We start from the raw sequence: 21,824 nt of genomic DNA on the forward strand, positions 1-21,824 counted from the left end.
TTTGCACTTCTGCTACTTTAGCTGTAAGGGCTTTAGACTGCCAGTTTCACATGCTTAAATATCAACAGTACCTTATGTCTTTGTTAAAACAGAAAATGCTAACAAACTCAATCCTGACAGTAAGGAAATGCAGGATTTATTGCATGCAGCTGAACAAGTGGGAAAGCAAACTCTGCAATGCGGTTTTGATTCATTACAAGCTTCTTGTAGAGCCTGCAGTTACAGGCTCTGTCATTCGAAGGCATGCTTGGTTGAAAGAACAAAGTTTACCTGAACATGTTAAAGTAAAATTATTGGATGCTCCACTACAGCATGATACTTTTGCATTAAGGCAGAAGAGGTGTTAAAGAAAATGGAGGATAAAGCAGAATCAATGCAGACAGTAAAGGATTTCTTACAGGTTCAACCACCCAGGTTAAGCAGAAACTGGCCTTCAAAAAATTGGTCCTTTCTGGTGTCAGACAGGCCACAAAGAGGCAGATACAGATGGCCAAGAGACAGATCTCAGCCCCAAGGCTCCTACAGGCCTAAACAATGGGATGTTTCAGCCCCCAAAGGAGGAGAAGACAAATTACAACCTTATAGGAAACAGTCCCAATGACTTCCCTCTACAAATGCCAAGCACTTATCTTTTGGCAGCACCCCTAGGGGGAAAGCTAGCACTTTTCTCACAAAATTGGCACATAATCACCCAGGACAAATGGGTACTGAATATTGTTTCTCAGGGTTACAGGTTCCACTTTCACACCCTTCCAAAATCAAAAGGTATGCCGGACCTGCCACAAAACCAATGGGCAGAGGCACAAAAACAAATTGCTGCTCTCATGGACATGGGAGCTATTCAAAGAGTACCACAGCAAGAACAGGGACAAGGATTTTACTCAAGACTTTTCCTAGTACCCAGAAAGGACAAAGCCTGGAGACCAATACTGGACCTGTCAACCTTAAATACTTTCCTGGATGTTCCAAAATTCAAAATGTTAACACTGCAGCAACTTCTACCCATGCTGGGCAAGAAGGCTTGGCTAGTTACTTTGGACCTCAAGGAGGCATACCTGCATGTCCCAATCAGACAATCTTGCAGAAGATACCTCAGATTCATAGCTGGCTCAATGCATTACCAATTCTCTGCACTGCCCTTTGGCTTATCTACTGCGCCCAGGGTCTTTACAAAATGCCTGGCACCAGTAATTGCATTTTGCAGACAAACAGGAATATAAATATATCCCTACTTGGACGGCTGCCTTATTCAAGCAGAGAGCAAGGACATTCTTCTAAAACATCTGGCGTTTGTAAAAAGATTACTAATTTGCCTAGGGTATACAGTAAATGAAAAGAAATCAAAACTAGTGCCCTCTCAAGAGATAATATTCCTGGGTGCAAGCTTAAATACAACTACCCAGATGGCTTATCTCACGCCAGACAAGCAAAGGCAACTGACTCATTACTTTCAAATGATGGCAACAAAGACCCAGCTCCCTGCAAGAAAAATTCTGCAGGCCCTGGGCTTCATGGCATCCTGCATTCTACTAATTCCATATGCAAGACTGCATATGAGAAATCTACAGTGGTATCTAAAAAGTGTTTGGACTCAACATTGCCACAGCCTGGAAACAAACAAACATTTCTTTAATTCCCTGCCTACAACAGGAGTTTCGATGGTGGTCCCAGGCCTGTCACCACAACAAGGGACAGCCTTTCACCTTACCCACAGCCAGGCAGACAATAACGGATGCATCGGATTATGCCTGGGGGGCACACGTGGCAGGAAAATGTATTCAGGGCACGTGGCCCAAGGAACAAATGCATCTTCACATCAATCAAAAAGAGATGCTAGCTGTACAGAATGCCCTGACAGCTTTCAAGGACCTACTACATCCAGGACAACTATTACTAAAGACGGACAATACCACAGTTATGTGGTACATAAACAAGCAAGGGGGCACGCATTCCTACCCCCTCTGCAGGCAAGCCATGACTTTGTGGAACACAGCACTGACGTATCAAGTACATCTGCAGGCACAATTCTTGCCAGGAACGAAAAATACACTGGCAGACTAAGCAGAAATCTCATGGATCCTCATGAATGGAAACTAAATCCTCAGGTCTTCAGCATGATAACAAGGAAAAAGGGATGGCCAGACATAGATCTTTTTGCCTCCCCTCACAACTGCCAACTACAGAAATTCTGCACAAGAACTTGTCACTCACAAGCATGGAAAGTGGATGCTCTATCATTCAGCTGGAAAACCCTGACAGTTTATGCCTTCCCTCCACTGCCTCTTCTTCCCAAGGTGCTCCTAAAAGTCAGACAAGAGAGGCCAAAAATGATCCTGATTGCTCCAGACTGGCCACGCCAGCACTAGTACCCAATCCTAAAGAGCTTGGGCCCTCTCCTTCTGTTTCTAAAGGCTTCTCCCAGGGGCAGGCAGGTTTTGCTTCTGTTGGTGTGTCTGTCACTAGTTCTTCAGGATCTGTGCCCAAAGCAGGAAGCAAATGAAAGAAATGAGACTTTGATTAGAAGTTCTTTGCCCCTCCTCCAAGACCCAGCATAGGCCTTTGGCTATACCTCCTGTTCTGGATGTTGTGAAGATGTGGGCTTTGAATTGCCAGTTTCACATGTTGAAAATCAGAGAACCTATACTTTCTGGAGTTACAAGATTTAGTACATGTCTCTGAACAGGTGGGTAAGCATTCTTTACAATGTGTTTTTTGCTGTACAGGAATTTATCTGAACATGTTAAGACAAGATTTTTGGATGCTCCCTTACAGTCTGATGTGTTGTTTGGTTCACCTGTTGAGGTCAGTCTTGAAGAAAATAGAAGAAGGCTAAGTCTATATGGGCTGTTAAAGATTTTTTTTTGCAAGTCAGTTTAGCGTTTAGTAGAGGCCCTCTGCTAAATACACCAAGGTTACAGGTTTTATTTCCATACCTTGCCTTTCAAAGGCATCAATTTTGGATTTATCTATTCTCAACACTTATCTGGACATCCCAAGTTCAAAAATGTTGGCGTTACAGCTTTTTTACCTCTGCTGGGCCAAGATCACTGGATGGTGACTCTGGATCTCACTTCTTCATCATTTGCAATATGTGATAGCAGTGCTAAGATGCCCTGGGTATTCAGGACATGTGCTTTCTGGGTGAGACTGAATACAGCATCCCCAGATGGCCTTGGTAAGACCGTTGGCCTGCCAGACTTCCAGCATACATAATCACTTGAAGGGAGATGTTAGTGTCAATTTACTAATATAGCTTTCAAAGATACTTCTTCCAGGGGCAGTTGTGTTCTAACAGACACACACAACACATGTGTAATGCTTAAAAAACAGGGAGACACATTATCTCCACATTCTTATCAGACAAATGATTTTGTGGGATGCTCTCCAGTTACAGCTAAATCTTCAGGCAAGGTTTCATCTTACTGAGTTACTGGACAAAGGTTTGTCCTTCTCTTCTATTAAGATTCATGCTGCAGCAGCAATTGCTCACTACTAGTTGTGACCCCACCATTTTTTTCTCATCCTTTTTTTAAGCAATTCCTTAGAAAGAGATAAGAATATAAGACCCAGAGCTCTACTCCTGCTTGGGATCTCAATTTTGTGTTGGAGAAACTCACTCGAAGGGTTTCTGAATTACAGGCCCTTATGGCAGTTGAGCCCTTTCTTAATTTTCCATTTTCAGGGCCCAGCCTGGCCTTTACCTCAAATTCCTCATCATCTGACTCAACAAAACAATCATATTCTGCACAGTCAACTCAGAACCTTAAATCTGGCTGCATGGCAGATAATATAGCCACTCAGAGCACACCTCTCTCTAAAGCTGTTATGGATGTCATTTTAGAAGCCAGGAGACCCAGCACTAGGAAATCTTATGCAGAAAAATGGAAGAGATTCTGTGCTTGGAACCAGGCACAAGGACTCGAACCACTTGATGTTCATCGTGTTACCCTGCTGCAGTCATCACACTTGGGTTATCCTGCCATCAGGCGGTCCCGCAGTTGGCCCGAATTCCAAAGTCTTGGTCTGGCGTCAGTTGCTGTCGCTTATTCCCTGACGTCAGTGCACCAGGGGTATATAAGAGGCATCCAACGCCATTTTCTTCAGTCTTTCTTGCTGCGCGGTGCCCGAAGCAGAAGCAGTTCGCAAGTGCCGGTCGGCCATCACATGAGATTTTCGATTTGAATTTCAGTCCGAAGTCTTCAGTAAACCTAAGTACCCTGTTGGGGATCATTTTCTTGCCTCAGTCCGATGTCCGATAAAGTTAACAGTTGCATTTCTTGTGGGAAGCAAATACTTCAGAAGGACTTCCATTCCTATTGTATTCCTTGCCTTGGCCCAGACCACGACGTCACAGGTTGTCGGTTTTGCGCTAGGTTTAATAAACGCACTTTCAAACGCCGTTTTGACTTCGCACGGCATTACTTTGGTAGGAAATTTAATTATATCATGCCGTCGGAGCAGCCGACGACTGCAATTCATAAAAAATGCAAGGATAAGGACAGGTAGCCTAGGAATAAGCCAGACCCCGAGGCCTCAGCTGGGCCTGTTGGTTCTCCAGTTTTCAGTGAGGTGCCTACGCAGCCCCTGATGACCGCAGAGCTGGAACCCCAGATCGCTGCCAACTCCCAAGCAAAGTCTACTAGGCCAATGCAGCCATCTACCGACACCGTTCCAGAATTAGACACCGGTGCAGATGAAACACCTTCGGTTGCAGAAGGTGTCTTCAGACAGACTACACTCACCATTAAATCTTATGCTAAGCTTAAACTCCTTTAAAACCTAAGAAAACTGTTCATCAGTCTACAGGTCAAGGCCCCATGCCTAAGAAACAGATGCTTAAGTTGGCTGAAGATTTAATTACCCTTATCAGAGGTTCCCATCCCCCTCCTGATAAAAGACCAAGACAAGAGGAGGATTATGCATCCTCTGACCTGGTTTCTCTCTCCTCAGATTCTTCTGAGGAACAGGATTACACTTTTCCACCTTATGAGGATTCTGATGCTGAAGACTCTATTCCCTCAGCATCTCCCCCTGAAGACTACTCCTTTGGGGAAACATTACATACCATGAAGGAACATTTCCACTGGGAAGGCCAGGATTACTCAGATTCTAAGAAAAGGTTCTGAGAGTTCCTTTTATTACCCCGACACAGACCTATTGCTATCCCTCCTGTTTTAGATATTGTGGATGATGTCTTCTTGGAGTCTAGTTTAAATCCAGACTCTCTACCTCCTGCTCCAGCCAAACCAGACAGATACTACAGAGTACCTGACTCACACAAATTCCTTTATAAAAGCCCTGTAGCTGACCCAGAAACCATATCCCAGGGTCCTAAGGGAGCAAAAGCTCCTATGGCTAAAAATCCTGTGCCCTCTGAAAGAGATTCCAGAGCCCTAGATAGATGGGGAAAGAAAATATACACCTCTGCAACTCTGGCTGAGAGCATTAAATTGCCAGTTTCACATGTTGAAATATCAACAATTCCTGATGTCTCAGTTAAAACAAAAAATGAGCACACATTCAGAATGGCCTGAATTCAAGGAAATGCAGGATCTGTTGCATGCAGCTGAACAGGTGGGCAAGCATACTTTACAATGCGGATTTGATTCATTGGAAGCTTCCTGTAGAGCAGCTGTTACTGGCTCTGTCATTCGTAGACATGCTTGGTTAAAAGAGCAAACCCTCCCTGACCATGTTAAAGCAAAATTATTAGATGCACCTTTACAACAGAATGTATTATTTGGTGTCAAAGCAGAAGAGGTTTTAAAGAAAATGGAGGATAAGGCTAAATCTATGCAAATGGTCAAGGATTTCTTGCAGGTACAACCCCCTCGCTTCAGCAGAAATTGGCCAACAAAAATTGGTCCTTTCCAGCTTCAGACAGATCACAGAGGGGCAAATACAGATGCCCAAGGGGCAGAGGTCAGTCACAGGGCCCTTACAAACCTCGCCAATGGGGTTCTGCTACCCAGAAAAGAGGAGAAGACAGGCCCCAAGCTAGCAGAAGGCAGACACAATGACTCTATCCTCAAACTACCAAGCAAATCTCTCCTGGCAACACCCTTGGGAGGAAAACTAGCATTTTTTGCAGACAGCTGGCACATCATCACAAAAGACAAATGGGTTCTAAACATTGTCTCTCAAGGATACAGATTCCACTTTCATACCTTACCAAGGATCAAAGGAATGCCAAACCTGCCACCAAGTCAATGGGCAGAGGCACAAAAGCAAATTACAGCTCTCATGAACATGAGAGCCATTCAACAGGTACTTACACAGGAGCAAGGACAAGGATTTTACTCAAGACTCTTCCTAGTTCCAAGAAAGGACAAAGCATGGAGACCCATTCTGGATCTTTCAATTCTGAACACCTATCTGCAAGTACCAAAATTCAAGATGCTAACACTACAGCCACTTCTTCCCATGCTGGTCAAGAATGCTTGGCTAGTCGCTTTGGACCTTAAGGAGTCATACCTACATGTCCCTATCAGACAAAATTGCAGAAGATACCTCCGCTTCTTTGCAGGTTCAACACATTATCAATTCTTTGCACTGCCCTTTGGCTTATCTACTGCGCCCAGGGTCTTCACAAAATGCCTGGCACCAGTAATTGAATACTGCAGACAAAGAGGAATTTAAATATACCCATACCTGGACGACTGTCTTATTCAAGCAGAAAGCAAGGACATTCTTTTACAGCATCTGGCATTTGACAAACACATTCTAAGTTGCCTAGGGTACACAGTAAACGAAAATAAATCAAAACTAGTGCCCTCACAAAACATAATATTCCTGGGTGCCAGCTTGAATACAACGGCCCAGATGGCTTATCTCACGGCAAACGACAGCTGTTTCAATATTTCAAAATAATGGCAACAATGACCCAACTCCCTGCAAGAAAAATTCTGCAGGCCTTGGGATTCATGGCATCTTGCATACTACTAATACCATTTGCAAAACTGCATATGAGGAAATTACAATGGTACCTGAAAAGTGTATGGACTCGCCACAGCTTGGAAACAATGATTCCACTCATTCCCTGCCTTCAACAGGAGTTTCTGTGGTGGGCACAGGCATGTCACCTCAACAAGGGTCAGCCTTTCACCTTACCCACAGCCAGGCAAAGTATGACAACAGAAGCATCGGACTATGCCTGGGGAGCACACATGGCAGGACAGTGCATTCAGGGCAAATGGACTACAGATCAGACACCTGCATATCAGTCAAAAAGAAATGCTAGCAGTGCAGGATACCCTAACAGCTTTCAAGGACCTTCTACGCCCAGGACAACTACTAATAAGGACAGACAACACCACAGTTATGTGGTACATAAGCAAGGAGGCACACATTCTTACCCTCTATACAGGCAAGCAATGACCTTGTGGAACACTGCACTGTCTTACCAAGTTCAGTTACAAGCACAATTCCTGCCAGGAAAGAAAAATACATTGGCAGACGACCTAAGCAGAAACATCATGGATCCACACGAATGGAAACTAGATCCACAAGTATTTGCAATGATAGCTCAAAAATGGGGACGCACAGACATCTGTTTGCAAGCCCCCACAACCACCAACTTCAAAAATTTTGCACAAGGACCTTCCATCCACTAGCTTGGAAAGTGGGCGCCCTCTCATTCAGTTGGAAAACATTAACAGTGTATGCCTTCCCTCCACTGCCTCTTCTAGCAAAGGTACTGCTGAAAGTCAGATTAGGGAGCATTCTGGAGGCCAGGAGGCCCAGCAAGAGGAAAACCTATTCAGACAAATGGAAAAGATTTTGCGCCTGGAACCAGGCTAAAGGCCTAAATCCCCTGGAGCCGAACATTCCTCAGATTCTACAATATTTAACTGAGATGTTACACAAAGGACTTTCCTTTTCATCTATTAAGATCCACGCCTCAGCAATTTCAGCTCATTACAGCACGGATCCTCCTCTATTTTCACATCCACTCCTAAGACAGTACCTCAGAGGGGCTAAGAACTTAAGACCGCCAAGGTGAGCTCCAACACCTACTTGGGATCTCAACTTTGTCCTGGAAAAGTTACACTGCCGCCGTTTCAACCAGCTTTTTCAGCTGATTTAAAATTTCTTTCATGGAAAACTGCCCTACTACTAGCAATAACCTCAGCTAGAAGAGTCTCAGAGCTACAGGCACTAATGGCAGTGGAACCTTTCCTCATTTTTCATCAAGACAGAGTTTCTCTATGAACTAATCCTTGCTTTATGCCAAAGGTGGTATCCAGTGTGGCCCTAAACCAAACCATTCACTTGCCCACCTTCTTCCCAAATCCCCAGAACAAAGGAGAAAGACTCCTGCACTCTTTGGACATTCACAGGCAATTACGTTACTACTTGGATAAAACTAAGGCTTTCAGAAAAACTGACCAGCTCTTTGTGGCCTATGCTACAGGATCACAAGGAAAAGCTATCTCAAAACAGACCATTTCTAAATGGATAGGACATTGCATACTTTTCTGTTACACACATCATGGGAAACCAGTACCTGCTAACATTAGGTCCCACTCCACCAGGGCTACAGCTACATCAGCAGCCTTTCTCAGGTGAGTGCCAACCAAGGATATTCTGGAAGCTGCTACTTGGAGTTCAGTGCACACCTTCACCAAACACTATCACTTACCTCTTTACTCTAAGACTAGAGCTGGTTTTGCCACTGCAGTTTTGCAGGGCCTACTAGCTTCTTCTAACCCTGTTTGACTCCACCTCCCCTCCTTAGCTTTGGGATTCAACCCAAGTGTGATGACTGCAGCAGGGTCACACGATGAACATAGTACAGTTTTGTACCTACCATAAATGTAGATATTCGAGTGTTCACCCTGCTGCAGTCCAATCCCCTCTGAAGTAGCTGAACTTATCTCTACCACTTTATCCTATATTACCTATCTGGTGTATTTGGTTGTACCGAAGGGTTTATATATATATATATATATATATATATATATGTATATAGCCTACCTTTTGGGGGCACCTGACATCTGGGGCAAGAAAAACTGAATAAAATGGCGTCCGATGCCTCTTGTATACCCCTGGCGCACTGACGTCAGGGAAGGAGCGACAGCAACCGACGCCGGACCAAGACTTTGGAATTTGGGCCGACTGCGGGACCGCCTGATGGCAGTATAATCCAAGTGTGATGACTGCAGCAGGGTGAACACTCGAACATTTACATTTATGGTAGGTACAAAACTGTACTTTCCAAATATACCTCAGATTTTACAATACCTAACTGAGATGCTGGACAAAGGCCTATCCTTCTCATCTATTAAGATCCATGCCTCTGCCATTTCAGCTGATTACAATATGGGACCTCCTATTTTTTCACATCCACTACTAAGGCAGTACCTCAGAGGGGCCAAAAACATAAGACCCCCCCAAGGAGAGCACCAATACCTACTTGGGACCTCAATTTTGTTTTAGAAAAACTCACACTGCCTCCTTTTGAGCCAGCTAGCACAGCTGATATAAAATTCTTATCATGGAAAACTGCTCTGCTCCAAGCAATAACTTCAGCAAGAAGAGTCTCAGAGATACAGGCATTAATGGCAGTGGAACCTTTCATCATTTTTCACCAGGACAGGGTCTCTCTAAGGACAAACCCAACATTTATGCCAAAGGTGGTTTCCAGTATGGCTCTTAACCAAACCATTCATTTGCCAACTTTCTATCCAAATCCCCAGAATAAAGGGGAGAGACTTCTGCACGCTTTGGACATACACAGACAGCTATGATTCTACTTGGACAAAACAAAAGCTTTCAGAAAAACTGAGCAACTGTTTGTAGCTTATGATACAGGATCGCAAGGAAAGCCGATCTCAAAGCAGACAATTTCAAAATGGATAGGACACTGCATTCGCTTCTGTTAAGCACAACATGGCAAAACAGTGCCTAAGGGCATTAGGCCACATTCTACCAGAGCAGCAGCCACTTAAGCAGCCTTTCTCAGAGGAGTACCAACCAAAGACATTTTAGAAGCTGCAACCTGGAGTTCAGTGCACACTTTCACCAAGCACTACCACTTACCTCTCTATTCTAAATCCAGAGCAGGCTTTGCCACTGCAGTTCTGCAGGGCCTGGTAGCCTCTCCTAATCCTATTTAGGCCCAGCCACCCAACCTCAGCTTTGGGATTCAACCCAAGTGTAATGACTGCAACAGTGAAACGCGATGAACATAGTACAGTTGTGTACCTACCATAAATGTAGATGTTCAAGTGTATTCCCTGTTGCAGTCCAGGTTACCCACCCACCATCACCCTTTTCTTTGCTGGGACTTTTCTGTACTTCTCAACTCTACACAACCTATGTGGTGTATTTGCTTGTAGATGAAGGAATGTTTATTTTAGTACATGCATGCTTTTTGACATAATTTTTTACAGCCTTCCTATTTGGGGGCACCTGACATCTGGGGCAAGAAAAACTGAAGAAAATGGCATCGATTGCATCTTTTATATCCCTGGCGCACTGACGTCTGGAAAGAGGAGACATCAACTGACGCCGGACCTAAACTTTGGAGCTCTGGCCGACTGCGGGTAGCCTACCAGCAGAATAACCCAAGTGTAATGACTGCAACAGTGAATACACTCAAACATCTACATTTATAGGTTCATACTAGGCTATCTGCCCTAGGGCATTTATAAGCCTAGCCAGAATGTGTTTGGCTTTCGCCACCCATTTTAAATTTATTTTGCTATGCCCTTTTTCGAGGTTAGTATACTGTGCCTCTGTCTAACAGTGACACAGAAGTGATACCCGGGGTAAACCTACAATCTCCCATCCACTCATCAAGATTCCTCTTGAAGAGAGTCAATGAGGGACTCTGCCTAACCTGGACTGGGATTTTATTCCAGAGTGAAGGGAGCCTCTGGGTTATGCAGCATGTCCATTAATTCCGGGTTGGACATGGCTTTATACGTCAGGCACAGATTGCCTCTGAACAGGTGGTATGCCACTGAGTAGAGCTGGAGTTTCTTTAACCGGGCAGGGTCTTTCCAGTTGCTGCAGGTGTCTGGTAAGGTACATCCCAAAAGGGGAATTGTACTCAATTATGGGCCTGATGAGGGATGAGTAAAGAGGCACGATGACCTCCCCTGATCTAGATGTGAATCCCTTCATGATTAGGTGGGCTATATAAAATGTTTTTCTAACCACTTTGGCCACGTGGTTGTCAAATGAGAGATTGCTATCAACTTGGGTCCCCAGGTCCCTAATTACTTCTTCTGTACTTAATGGATTACCACCTATGTGGTAATTTGTGGGCACTTTGTTTTTGCCAAAGGGGATGACTATACAGTTTTTGGCATTTAGCTTGAGGCCATGGCTCTGGCACCAGTTGTCTGTTTCTGTGAGGCCCTTTTGGAGGATGCTTGTGTCGGCTGGAGAGTGGATTATGGCGCCCAGTTTGCAGTCATCTGCGAACTTGGTCAGCCACAATCCTTCCGTGTTGGCCTGTACCTCCGAGAAATATATACCGAACAAGAGAGGTCCCAGGACTGAGCCTTGTGGGACATCACTTGTAACTGGTTTGGAGTCTTGACATGGCTCCAGCAATTCTAACCATGTGGGTTCTGTCCTTGAGCCAGTTTGCAATCCATTTAGTGACATAGGGGTTTATGTTTAAGCTGGTGAGCTTATCTATAATGCCCGAGTGGGGTATTGTATCGAAGGCTTTTGCGAGGTCCAGGTAGGCTGTGTGGACCACCTTCCCCTCGTCAATGGCCTTGGTGACTGTTTCAAAGAAATCAACCAGGTTTAAGAGGCAGGATCTGCCCTTAAAGCCGAACTGGGTAGGATCCAGTGTCTGTAGGTCCCCAATATCTTTATTTATGAGGTCCATGATGATCCTTTCCATAGCTTTGCAGACCAAGCTAGTCAGGCTTATGGGGTGATAGTTTCCAGGATCCGTTGAGGCACCACCTTTATGGAGAGGGACCACTGTTGCTGTACGCCACTCTTTGGGTGCACATCCTATAGTAAGGCTGAGATTGAACAGTAGTTTTATGTTTGGGTTTAGCTCTTCTTGGAGTTCATGTAGGATGCAGCCCGCAGCCCGGGACACCGTCTGGTCCCATTGATGCTGTGTTTTTTGCTTTGGAGAGGGCGGCTCTTACCTGAGCATCTGAGATGTCAGGGGGGCAGCACTCTGCTGGGATAGATATTTGCCCTTTTGGTGGGGCGGGGGGGAGTTTGCGCTGAACCTGTCAGCTAGGATGTTGGCAATGTCTGTGGGTTCAGTGTATTTTTTGTCATTTTGGACTAATTCTGAGCATATCTGGGAATTACCACCCAGGTTCCTAACATAACTAAAGAAAGCCTTGTGATCATCCTTAGTGTCCTGTGCAATTTTTCTCTCGAAGCTGGCCTTAGACAATTTTATGAGTGCCCGTAGTTTTTTGCTAATACTGATCAGTGATGCCTTCCCTTTTTGGGATTTTGCTCTATCATTTAGTAGCTTCCTCCTTCTATTGTATAGTTTGTTTATGGCTGGGGTCCACCAGACAGGACGTCTGCCTTTGGAGGATTGGGTTTTGGTTTTATTTGGGATCGCATGATCCATGCATTCCTGAAGGTGTTCATAGAATGTGTTTATAAAGGATTATGTGGTCTGGGCCGTATTTTCCACAGGCCCGGGGGCTTTAAAGGATTCCACCTCGGTTTTGAGGAGTGTGAAATTTGCTTTAGAGAAGTTTTTCACTGTGGTTTTCTGGGCAGGGGGTGGGGTCGGGATGTGAATATCCAGTGAGATTAGTTTATGGTCTGATCTTACCAGTGAGGGATACACTTCTGGTCTGGAGCATGGAGTCCCCATGTTGGTGATGATCAGGTCCAGTATATTTTCCACTCTTGTGGGAGTGGTAACAAGTTGTTCCATAGCATTTGAGTTTATAAATTCTAGGAACCTTTGGGCTAGGGTGTTGGAGCTAGAGTAATGCTCCCAGTCTATGTTTGGGTAGTTGAAGTCACCCAATATAATGGTGTTTGGAGAGACCTTCATATTTTCCAGTGTTCTCAGGAAGGCCGAGTGGGGTTCCTGGGTTTGGGAGGGTGGTCTGTAGCAGGCTATAAACTGGAAGGCAGTTTTACCCACTGTTAGTTGCACATGGATAGTCTCTGATGCTTCGTGCTTTGCCACCAACCTGGAGGTGTGGGTATCTTTGATGAATATCGATACTCCCTCCTTTTGTGGTTCGGTCCAAGTTTTGGGGTGAAAAGCATGGTATGAGGTATAACCTGGTAGTGCTGGGGTGCTCTCGGGAGCCCTGAACCAGGTTTCTGTTACTGCACAGATATCGATGTTCTCCATGCTAAGGAGAGTTTAGAGTGCGTGCATCTTGAGGTTTAGACTTCTGGCGTTGAGTAGCATTACTCTTAGTTTCTTATCCCTTGTGATACCTATGGAGGTGGGTTTGTCTTTTGAGCCTTGCCTAAAAAGGCACTATGGGGGTAGCAAGAGCCTTGCCAATATCCAAAGCTCAGGGGTGACAGGTGCAAGCCGTCCCTAGCGAAGCATCGTGGCTTGTCGAGCATATCATCCCAAGCTGACAGGCATTGGATCCCCTTTGAATGACACCAGTACTTAAGCCAATTGTTGAAATTGATCATCTTGTCTTCATATTGTGGCATCATTCTTGGTGAGGGTAAGATGCTACTCAAGGTCAGGGTCATACCGGCCTGGGCTACATGCTCAGAGAGCTCCTCTATGTCTCTCTTCATGTAGTCCAGGGAGGTACGTGTCAGGTCATTCACACCAGCATGGACAATGACTGAGTCATATTTGTACTTGCCATGGAATGACCAGAGTGCTTGTGTTATGTGGCGGATCCTAGCGCCCGACAGGCTGCTCACCGTGACCCTCTCCTTGTTCAGCCTGGTGAGCGGGACGTCAGTGTGCCTCCAGTTTGGCTATATGGTTGTATCTCTCACATGTGTTGGAATTTGTTGGGAGGAGGAGAGGGTTGTCTGTGTACATGAGGCAGTTGTAACATTGCCTCAAGATTCCCAGATTCACCAGCTGGACCGGAGAGGAGATTGACAACTGACCTTTGGACATGCTAGAATAATATTGGGAATTCCTTTATAATTGAAAACAAGGGCCAGTGGGGAGTGAGGGTGTAGTGCTTTTAATTTTTAGTGCTGACTTGTATAATTGCTTTAGTGCGCAAGTGCCAGGTAACTTAAGTGCAATGTGTTACAGGTAACTTAAATGCAAAAACGACAAACAGTAACTTTCTTTCAAGTGAAACAAGGAAATAAGCACAGTAAGCAATGCAGATATCAGTAGTGATCCACAGAAGCGCTGAGAAGCCGCGTATTAGGTGGAATTAGCGTTCCAGGGAAATAACAAGCAAACAAACAACAAGCATATAAACAAAGCTAGATTCAGCAGGCCTGGATCTAGTGTATGCTACAGCAAACAAGGTGTTCTTTATGCATGCCCTTTCTAAAACCTTCCAAAGGGGGGGGTGTGGTGTGTGTGACTGCAGAGCATATTCAACCTATTCCCGCAGAACATTTATCTCCTTTTGTTTTCCCCAGAACTTCTGTTGTTATTGCATTGCTCCAGTAACAACTTTTGTCATGATCTTATAGTTTGTCCTCTAGTTTTCACATTTTTATTAATGAGACCGGTTAATTTTGTTGAATAACTGCTATCTTTTCTGTTGGAGCTACCTTTACATCAGATTTCTGCAGCCGTTTATCATAGTCCAGCTTTGATTGTATTAGCAATCATCTGTTGAGGATGTTATTGTTCATAGTGAGTCCTTTGTTTTGTTTTACAGTTCGAACAAGGTTCTTTGAGATGTGAGAGCTGTGGCAAAATGATTTCCTTAGTCTATCTGAATTTTTGAAACTTCAGAGATTAGTGAAATGTCCTTAACTATTGAGCTGTGCTAAGTGAAAACATCAGCACATAGTAAAATATTTTAAAAAGTTAAGAAAAAAATTATTCTCGTAACCATTTTGCTCTGTAGAAGGCATCATATGATACAGAGTTGTTGTTTCCCTCTCTTTCTGGTTGTTCCAGCTGAGTAGTTTAACTGCAGAGTGCAACAAATAGTAAACCTTGCATCAAAGACATAATAGTGAGTAATACTGATGCAAGAATTCTTAACAGAATGTAGTTTTATTTATTAGTGTTTGTGTTTCTTTTATTTTAAAGCTGGAACCGATGAGTCACAAGAGAGCAGTATGACAGATGCAGATGACACCCAGCTACATGCAGCAGAAAGTGATGAATTTTAACTCATCCCCAGATGACATTCAAGACTAAATGCTCACAAATTTGAAGTGTACTATTACTTCATGTTCGTGCCAGGTTTCTCTTTCCTCGTTTTCATCTGGCCATACAGCAGTGGCGCATTATTCATCAGTGTCATGTACCGGTCTCTGATAGGACAGAGTATTAAGTTAAATGATGTTGCCATTTGCTGGGATTTGTGACTTCAACCTTTCTAACATGAATTAATGAGGAGGAAAGAGAGATCTGTTGGCCAACCTTGTTGCATTTGTCAGGTAAGAGTAGAAACTGGTTTGGCAGCTGTTTTGGGGATCGACTAGCAGGAAGAAAGACTTGAGAATGATTCTCCTGCTCTATTACAGATACCCCAACTATTACCTCAGTCCACTCATTGGAAAGCTCTGATCCCAAAACCAGTTATTTTTGAAGGAACACTGAAGTGCAAAAAAAAAAAAACAGTATGTTGAGAAGATATTCACCTATAAAAACACACAAATCCCTAATTGTGCCAAGGGATTAAAAGCCGACTTGAAGCTGCACTGTCTTTTTTTTATTTGTTGTGAACATGGTATCACTTATCTGTTAATTCAGTACATTAAGCATTATTAAAATGCTTTTTCAGCTATAAGTTTTCTTTTTGTTGGTTTAAATGGTTGGAAACCAGCACCACAGTATAACTGTCAAAATTCCTTGCAGACGCAAATGAATACATATGGTTTGTTTTCCCATGATATTTTAGGAGGGGAAAAAATCAGGCTCAGTAATTTCTTTCTTAATGCTTTTGGCATCTCTAGATTCCCACGGCCCAAAGCCTCTCCACTCGATATTGCTTTGATGAAAGGATTTCTTTGAATTGAGTACTTTTTCAGAATGCACTGTCAGAAGTTGGCAGGATCTCTGTAGCCTCACATAGCATGGAAGTACAGCAGCTGCATCTCTGCCTCTAGTTAATTTTGAACCAGAAGAGTATGAGATTACATCATTGTACACTCACATGGTGTGGAGACATCCAGCTACTACACTTTAAAGCAACTGCATTGCCACATTACATATGAACAGATTTTTTTGCTGAAAATTTCAATCAAGGGCTGAGGCGTTTGGTTGTGGGATGCAGGTAATTATAGCAGCTTTCCATAAAAATGTAGTTGCTGACTTGAAATAAGGTGTCAGCAGTGGAGTCTCAATTAAAATGCTACTGAGTCTGATTTTTTCAAAGGAATTTGTTCTTAAAATTGTATTTTCGTTTGATCCCTGAAAGGATTTGCAGTTTTAATGGTATGAGAAAATCTTTATAAGTACTGCTGAAAGTGGTTCTTGCAATATCCTTATTCTTTATAGAATTTGAAATTTACCTGTTCTTGAAAGCTGGAGATCTAACGAGGAGGTCCAGCCTCCCCAAACAACGGGAGGAAGATTAATAGAGATTAGGACCTCCCAGCAAGCAAAGGCTTTCACACCCCTCTCTCTATCCCATAATGCACAGTGGTGCCTAGCCTTTACAGATCTTGATTACCATACTTAAAGTTCAGTCAAAGAAAATGATCCAAGGCTGCTTTAGTCTATTTTTACAACTTTTCTTTCAAACCTATGAGTAAACCTTCTAGATTGTTCTGTTGGTGTTTTCTAATACTCTGGGTTCCAGCTCTTCATCTTTCTTGCCTTATTTCTGAGTTTACCTTTGAACAAGTTTTACCCCTTCCTTACACCCATATACAATGGTGTTGAAATAAAAACATCCATCTCTATCAATATTTCTTCCTCCTTCATTTGAATTTTGGCCTTTTATAGCTGCACCCTACCAGAATTTTTAGAGAATTTTTAAGAGTAGAAAAGAGCACTTAAAATTTCTTTTGATAGTACAAAATCAGTACATTTTTTTCTCTAGTTCCTCCCAAAACTCTTTCCTGTGCATTGTGTTCTCAATCCTATCCTAAAAAAAGACAAGTTACACAAACGTCTGAAACTTAAGACTTTCCCAGTTCCTGTAACAGTACAAAACAATGGAAGAGCCAGTACAAACAGTGGTAAAGTTGTTGTTACTTTGGCTGAAACAGTTCAATCAGTACCTTTTACTCATAGAAACAACAAAGCCAGTGTAAAATGAAGTTCTATATTTATTCTCTCTCTCTAGCGCCTCGGTCACAGTAAGCCTTCAAGGAGTAACACATAACACAGACAAAAGCATTTATATAGCATCAGCTATTAACAGCAATTAAGTAATTAAATCATTCAAGTTAATTAAAATACAATTCAAACAAATTTAAAGTGCTTTTGGACAAATCAAATAACACTTCTCCAGCAACAATCTGTATTCAAGCCCCTAGGAATTAGAGTTTCATACTTCAAAATAAAAATAGTTTCTTTTTTTAACAGTGCATTCTTAATCAAATTCTTATTTAGTTCACCTATAAAAACCTGTTCTAAAATAGTTGCTGTTATACTATCATATTTACCATCATGACATTCATAAAAATGCTGAGCTAAGGGACTCTAATTTTTTTACCCTAATATCCCTCAGATGTTCTAATAGTCTCACCTTAAACATTCTTTTCGTTTGGCCAATATAGAACTTATTACAGCCACATCTAATAGCATATATCACTCTCTCAGTTCTACAACTATACTGGCCATTAGATCTATACTCAATATTTATGTAAGGGAAAAAATTAATTATATAAGGGCAAACACTACATTTCCCACATAACATCCCTCTACTCTTAATTTGATAGTGCAATTTTTCATCAGGTTTATGAAATCTGGTATGCACTATCATATCCTTCACATTTCTACCCCTCTTATAAGAGAACATTAACTTTTTTTCAACTAAACTCTTTCATTCAAAATAATTTTTTAAAAAGTTCCAAAAATGTAAGATACATTTTTTAATATTCTCACTACAAATATTATATGTAGAAACCATAAATATCTTATCTACTTATTTATGATTCTTAATATCATTCCTACAGTTATTTATACATAATGGCCCCTTATTAAACCTATTATTAAAAATCTTATTGATATCCAAATCAATCAACTTTCTATCATATTGTCTTTTTTCAAACATATACATAGTACATAATATCTCATTCATAAATGTATTATCATCATTACATAACCGAGAAATTCTTAAAAATTCTCCTTATGGTAAGGCTTCAAGAGCGTGTTTAGGGTGACAACTGGTGCCCATCAAAAATTCATTTGGTAAATTAAATTTTCTATGTATGCTAGTAATAACATGTTGTCCTGAAATACCCTGTATATAATTAATTTTTTCCCTTACATAAATAATATTGAGTATAGATCTAATGGCCAGTATAGTTGTAGAACTGAGAGAGTGATATATGCTATTAGATGTGGCTGTAATAAGTTCTATATTGGCCAAACGAAAAGAATGTTTAAAGTGAGACTATTCGAACATCTGAGGGATATTAGGTTAAAAAAATTAGAGTCTCCCTTAGCTCAGCATTTTTATGAATGTCATGATGGTAAATGTGATAGTTTAACAGCAACTATTTTAGAGCAGGTTTTTATAGGTGAACTAAATGAGAATTTGATTAAGAATGCACTGTTAAAAAAAGAAACTATTTTTATTTTGAAGTATGAAACTCTAATTCCTAGGGGCTTGAATACAGATTGTTGCTGGAGAAGTGTTATTTGATTTGTCCAAAAGCACTTTAAATTTGTTTGAATTGTATTTTAATTAACTTGAATGATTTAATTGCTTAATTGCTGTTAATAGCTGATGCTATAGAAATGCTTTTGTCTGTGTTATGTGTTACTCCTTGAAGGCTTACTGTGGCCGAGGCGCTAGAGAGAGAATAAATATAGAACTTCATTTTACACTGGCTTTGTTGTTTCTATTTGTGGTGTAGCAACTTGGTTTCTTATCTTGCTGCTGTTCGTTTTAGTACCTTTTACTCAGCCTGAAATGTTTCTTATTTCAGAATGTATAAGAATCCTCATTGTCCAGCAGTCCTTGAGGCCACCTACTGCTAGAATTGCCCTCTTGGCTGATGCAAATTGACAGGTTGGCAAAAACCCTTTTGAGGACTCGAGAGGCACTGTGGTGTCCAGTCCCTTCTCAATTAATATGGAGACCATGATGATTAATTCACTATTCCCTAAGAGGCCTTGAATTTCCTAATTTTTATTAGTTTCTGGAGGTGGTTTTGAGGATGCCAGCTTTGACTCAACTCAGTGACTGTCCCAGCACTGGCGCCAGAATTGATAATGACCTCTGTAGTCTCCATATCCGCACCGTATGGGCCATTGGCAATGTTTGACTATTTCATTAGTTTTGTTGACGTCATAACTGTCCACCCCAGTGATGTCTTCAGTGCTGATGCAAGGGGCTGGGATTTCAGCACCGATGGTGTTGTGCCTTTTTGGCATTAGGTTTGACATGCCTTGTCCCCTTGGTTTGTGCCACTGAGTTTCTCATCAGCTTTCGTTATTGCTGAGTCATTAAGTTCCCTTGCAGTGGTTCCCTTCAATGCGGTACAATTCCTCAGTGCTTCCACCAGCTGTAATGCTACAGCAGCCTGTACCTGCCCCCCCCCCACTTATATAGCAGGTTATAGAAGCACAGGTATTTCTGCTCCCCAAAGTGACATTTTCAACTAAGGAGAGTGTCTTCCTCCTCCTTGGGTTAATCGCCTCCACCAATGAAGCCAAAAAAGGCACCATGTAAGAGGAATCATTTAGACTTCTCCCTAGAGTCTCCCACAGCAGACCTTGATGATAAGATACTTACTCCCCTTCACTACTTCAGATAATCCCATATTAATGGAGCACCTAGAGATGATGGGTGGCACTGACCCAGTATGCTCTCCACAGAGCAGGGAGGTAGCAGAATGCATAGTGGTCTGCCCAGCAATTCCTCCCGTGTGTTCCCTTCCTTTCTCTGGTTGGTATATTTAAGGATGTCACTTGGCTATTGTCCCAAAGAAGGTGAGCTGCATTCTTGGCTCCTGAAGGTAGTGGAGGTTCTGGTCAGGGATGAATAAGTCTGGTACTTTCGTTTTAACAGCTGTAGTTAGGAAGTCTCTGACCCCCCCACACACACACACTTTGCACTCGGTGGTTATCATCCATCCACCCACCAAACAGGAAGTCCATAGTTATGGACATGTGAGAGAATCTGGCTTGTGTCCTGTGTATTTACTTCATGGGTTCTGAAAGATGTCACATTATCACCTTTGAACATATCTTCAGAACTAGACAATGAAGCATTTACTAGATGTGCCAGTTAAAGACTTTTCCAGGCTTCATCTGCATAATATATGGCCAGTCTCATGATGTGTATTGTAATGAGTCTGAAGGCTTGGGAGGAGCTGTGGGATTCAGCATTGCAGTGCACTGGGTCACATAGCTTCTGTTAACAGGTTTTGTTGAGGACAGTTTAGTTACTTGCCTTGGCATCCCTTTTAAAGTTACTTTCATATTTGGTCTACAAGTAAAGGCGTGTCTTGAAAATATGAAGAAAGAGGTAAAACCTAATTACTGTAGATGTTAAGTTACAGCTACCTCAGCACTTCCTTTCTAGGATGCAGAGGAGTGAGTGCCAGATGTAGTTTAGGGTCATCTCCCAGCAGAGAAATTGCCAGTAGTTTAGAATGCAGTTCAATAACCATGATAACTTACAGGAAGGCCATGGACCTTAAAGGTTCTTGGTAATCTTTACAAAGCTATAACCCATCCATAGTAGACAGTAGACAGAGAAGCAGGTCAGAGGATTTGATAAGTATTTCCTTTCTGGAGGCTTTTGGAGGGATGTTTTTCCTTTAATCTGTCCATGTACAAATCCATCATTATGAACAGATGGATCAGTACTTTCATGTCCAGAGGATACAGAATTCCATTCTTGAAATGGATAATTCCATCATATCTTCCTTTTACCAGTGTCCAGGAATACTTGCAATAGCAGAGATCCTCAGCCTTATACAGAAAATAGCTGTTAAGCAGGTCTCACCAAATCAAAAGGGGCAAGACATTATTCCAGATTCTTAGTGCCAAAGCAGACGTAAGGACATCAGGCCTATTCTAGACTTAAGCAGCCTTAACTTTATGACAGCACAACCTTTCTCATGTTCATAGTGCTGTCAGTCCTTCCTTGTTTATCAAAAGAGGAGACTGGATGTGTTGTTTGGGCCTCCAGGGCATGTATGTCCACATCAAGATCACAAAAGGAGTCCCAGGAGGTATCTTTGCCTTTGGATAGGAGCTACTTATTTCTGGTTAAAGACCATTTCATTCAGACTCACCACTGGCCCCAGGGTGTTTACCAAGTCCATGTCCATAACCCACACTTCCATACCTAGATGAATGGAAAAACTGTTCATGATATTACACACCTTTGCATCATGGTGAACCTTGTAAAAGTTGTGCTTGACTCCCTCCCAGCTGCTGCCATTCTTCATCTGAAGCATGGACACTGTGCAGAGCACATTTATCAATGAAGAGACTGTGTAATTCCTGCTTGTGTATGCCTCAGGGCTGTAGCTCTAAGGGATACAGCTAATCCCCATGGTGCCCCATGCAAGGCTTCACTTAAGGATGCTACAGTGGCTTT

At 42.5% G+C, this 21,824-nt stretch overlaps 1 protein-coding gene across 1 annotated transcript in view; it reads left to right on the forward strand.

Annotated features, from left to right (window-relative positions):
- Positions 1 to 15,881, forward strand: part of CDC27 (cell division cycle 27) — a 2,763,676-nt gene extending 2,747,795 nt beyond the window's left edge. Inside the window, exon 24 of the mRNA XM_044055179.1 lies at positions 15,176 to 15,881. Coding sequence (XP_043911114.1) covers positions 15,176 to 15,258 — 83 coding nt within the window. The 3' untranslated portion in view covers positions 15,259 to 15,881. The remainder of the gene's footprint in view (positions 1 to 15,175) is intronic.
- Positions 15,882 to 21,824: the final 5,943 nt, after the last annotated feature.

Source organism: Protopterus annectens, chromosome 13.part0 (genome assembly GCF_019279795.1).
Source record: "Protopterus annectens isolate FY-2018-M chromosome 13.part0, PAN1.0, whole genome shotgun sequence".
NCBI lineage: Eukaryota > Metazoa > Chordata > Ceratodontiformes > Protopteridae > Protopterus > Protopterus annectens.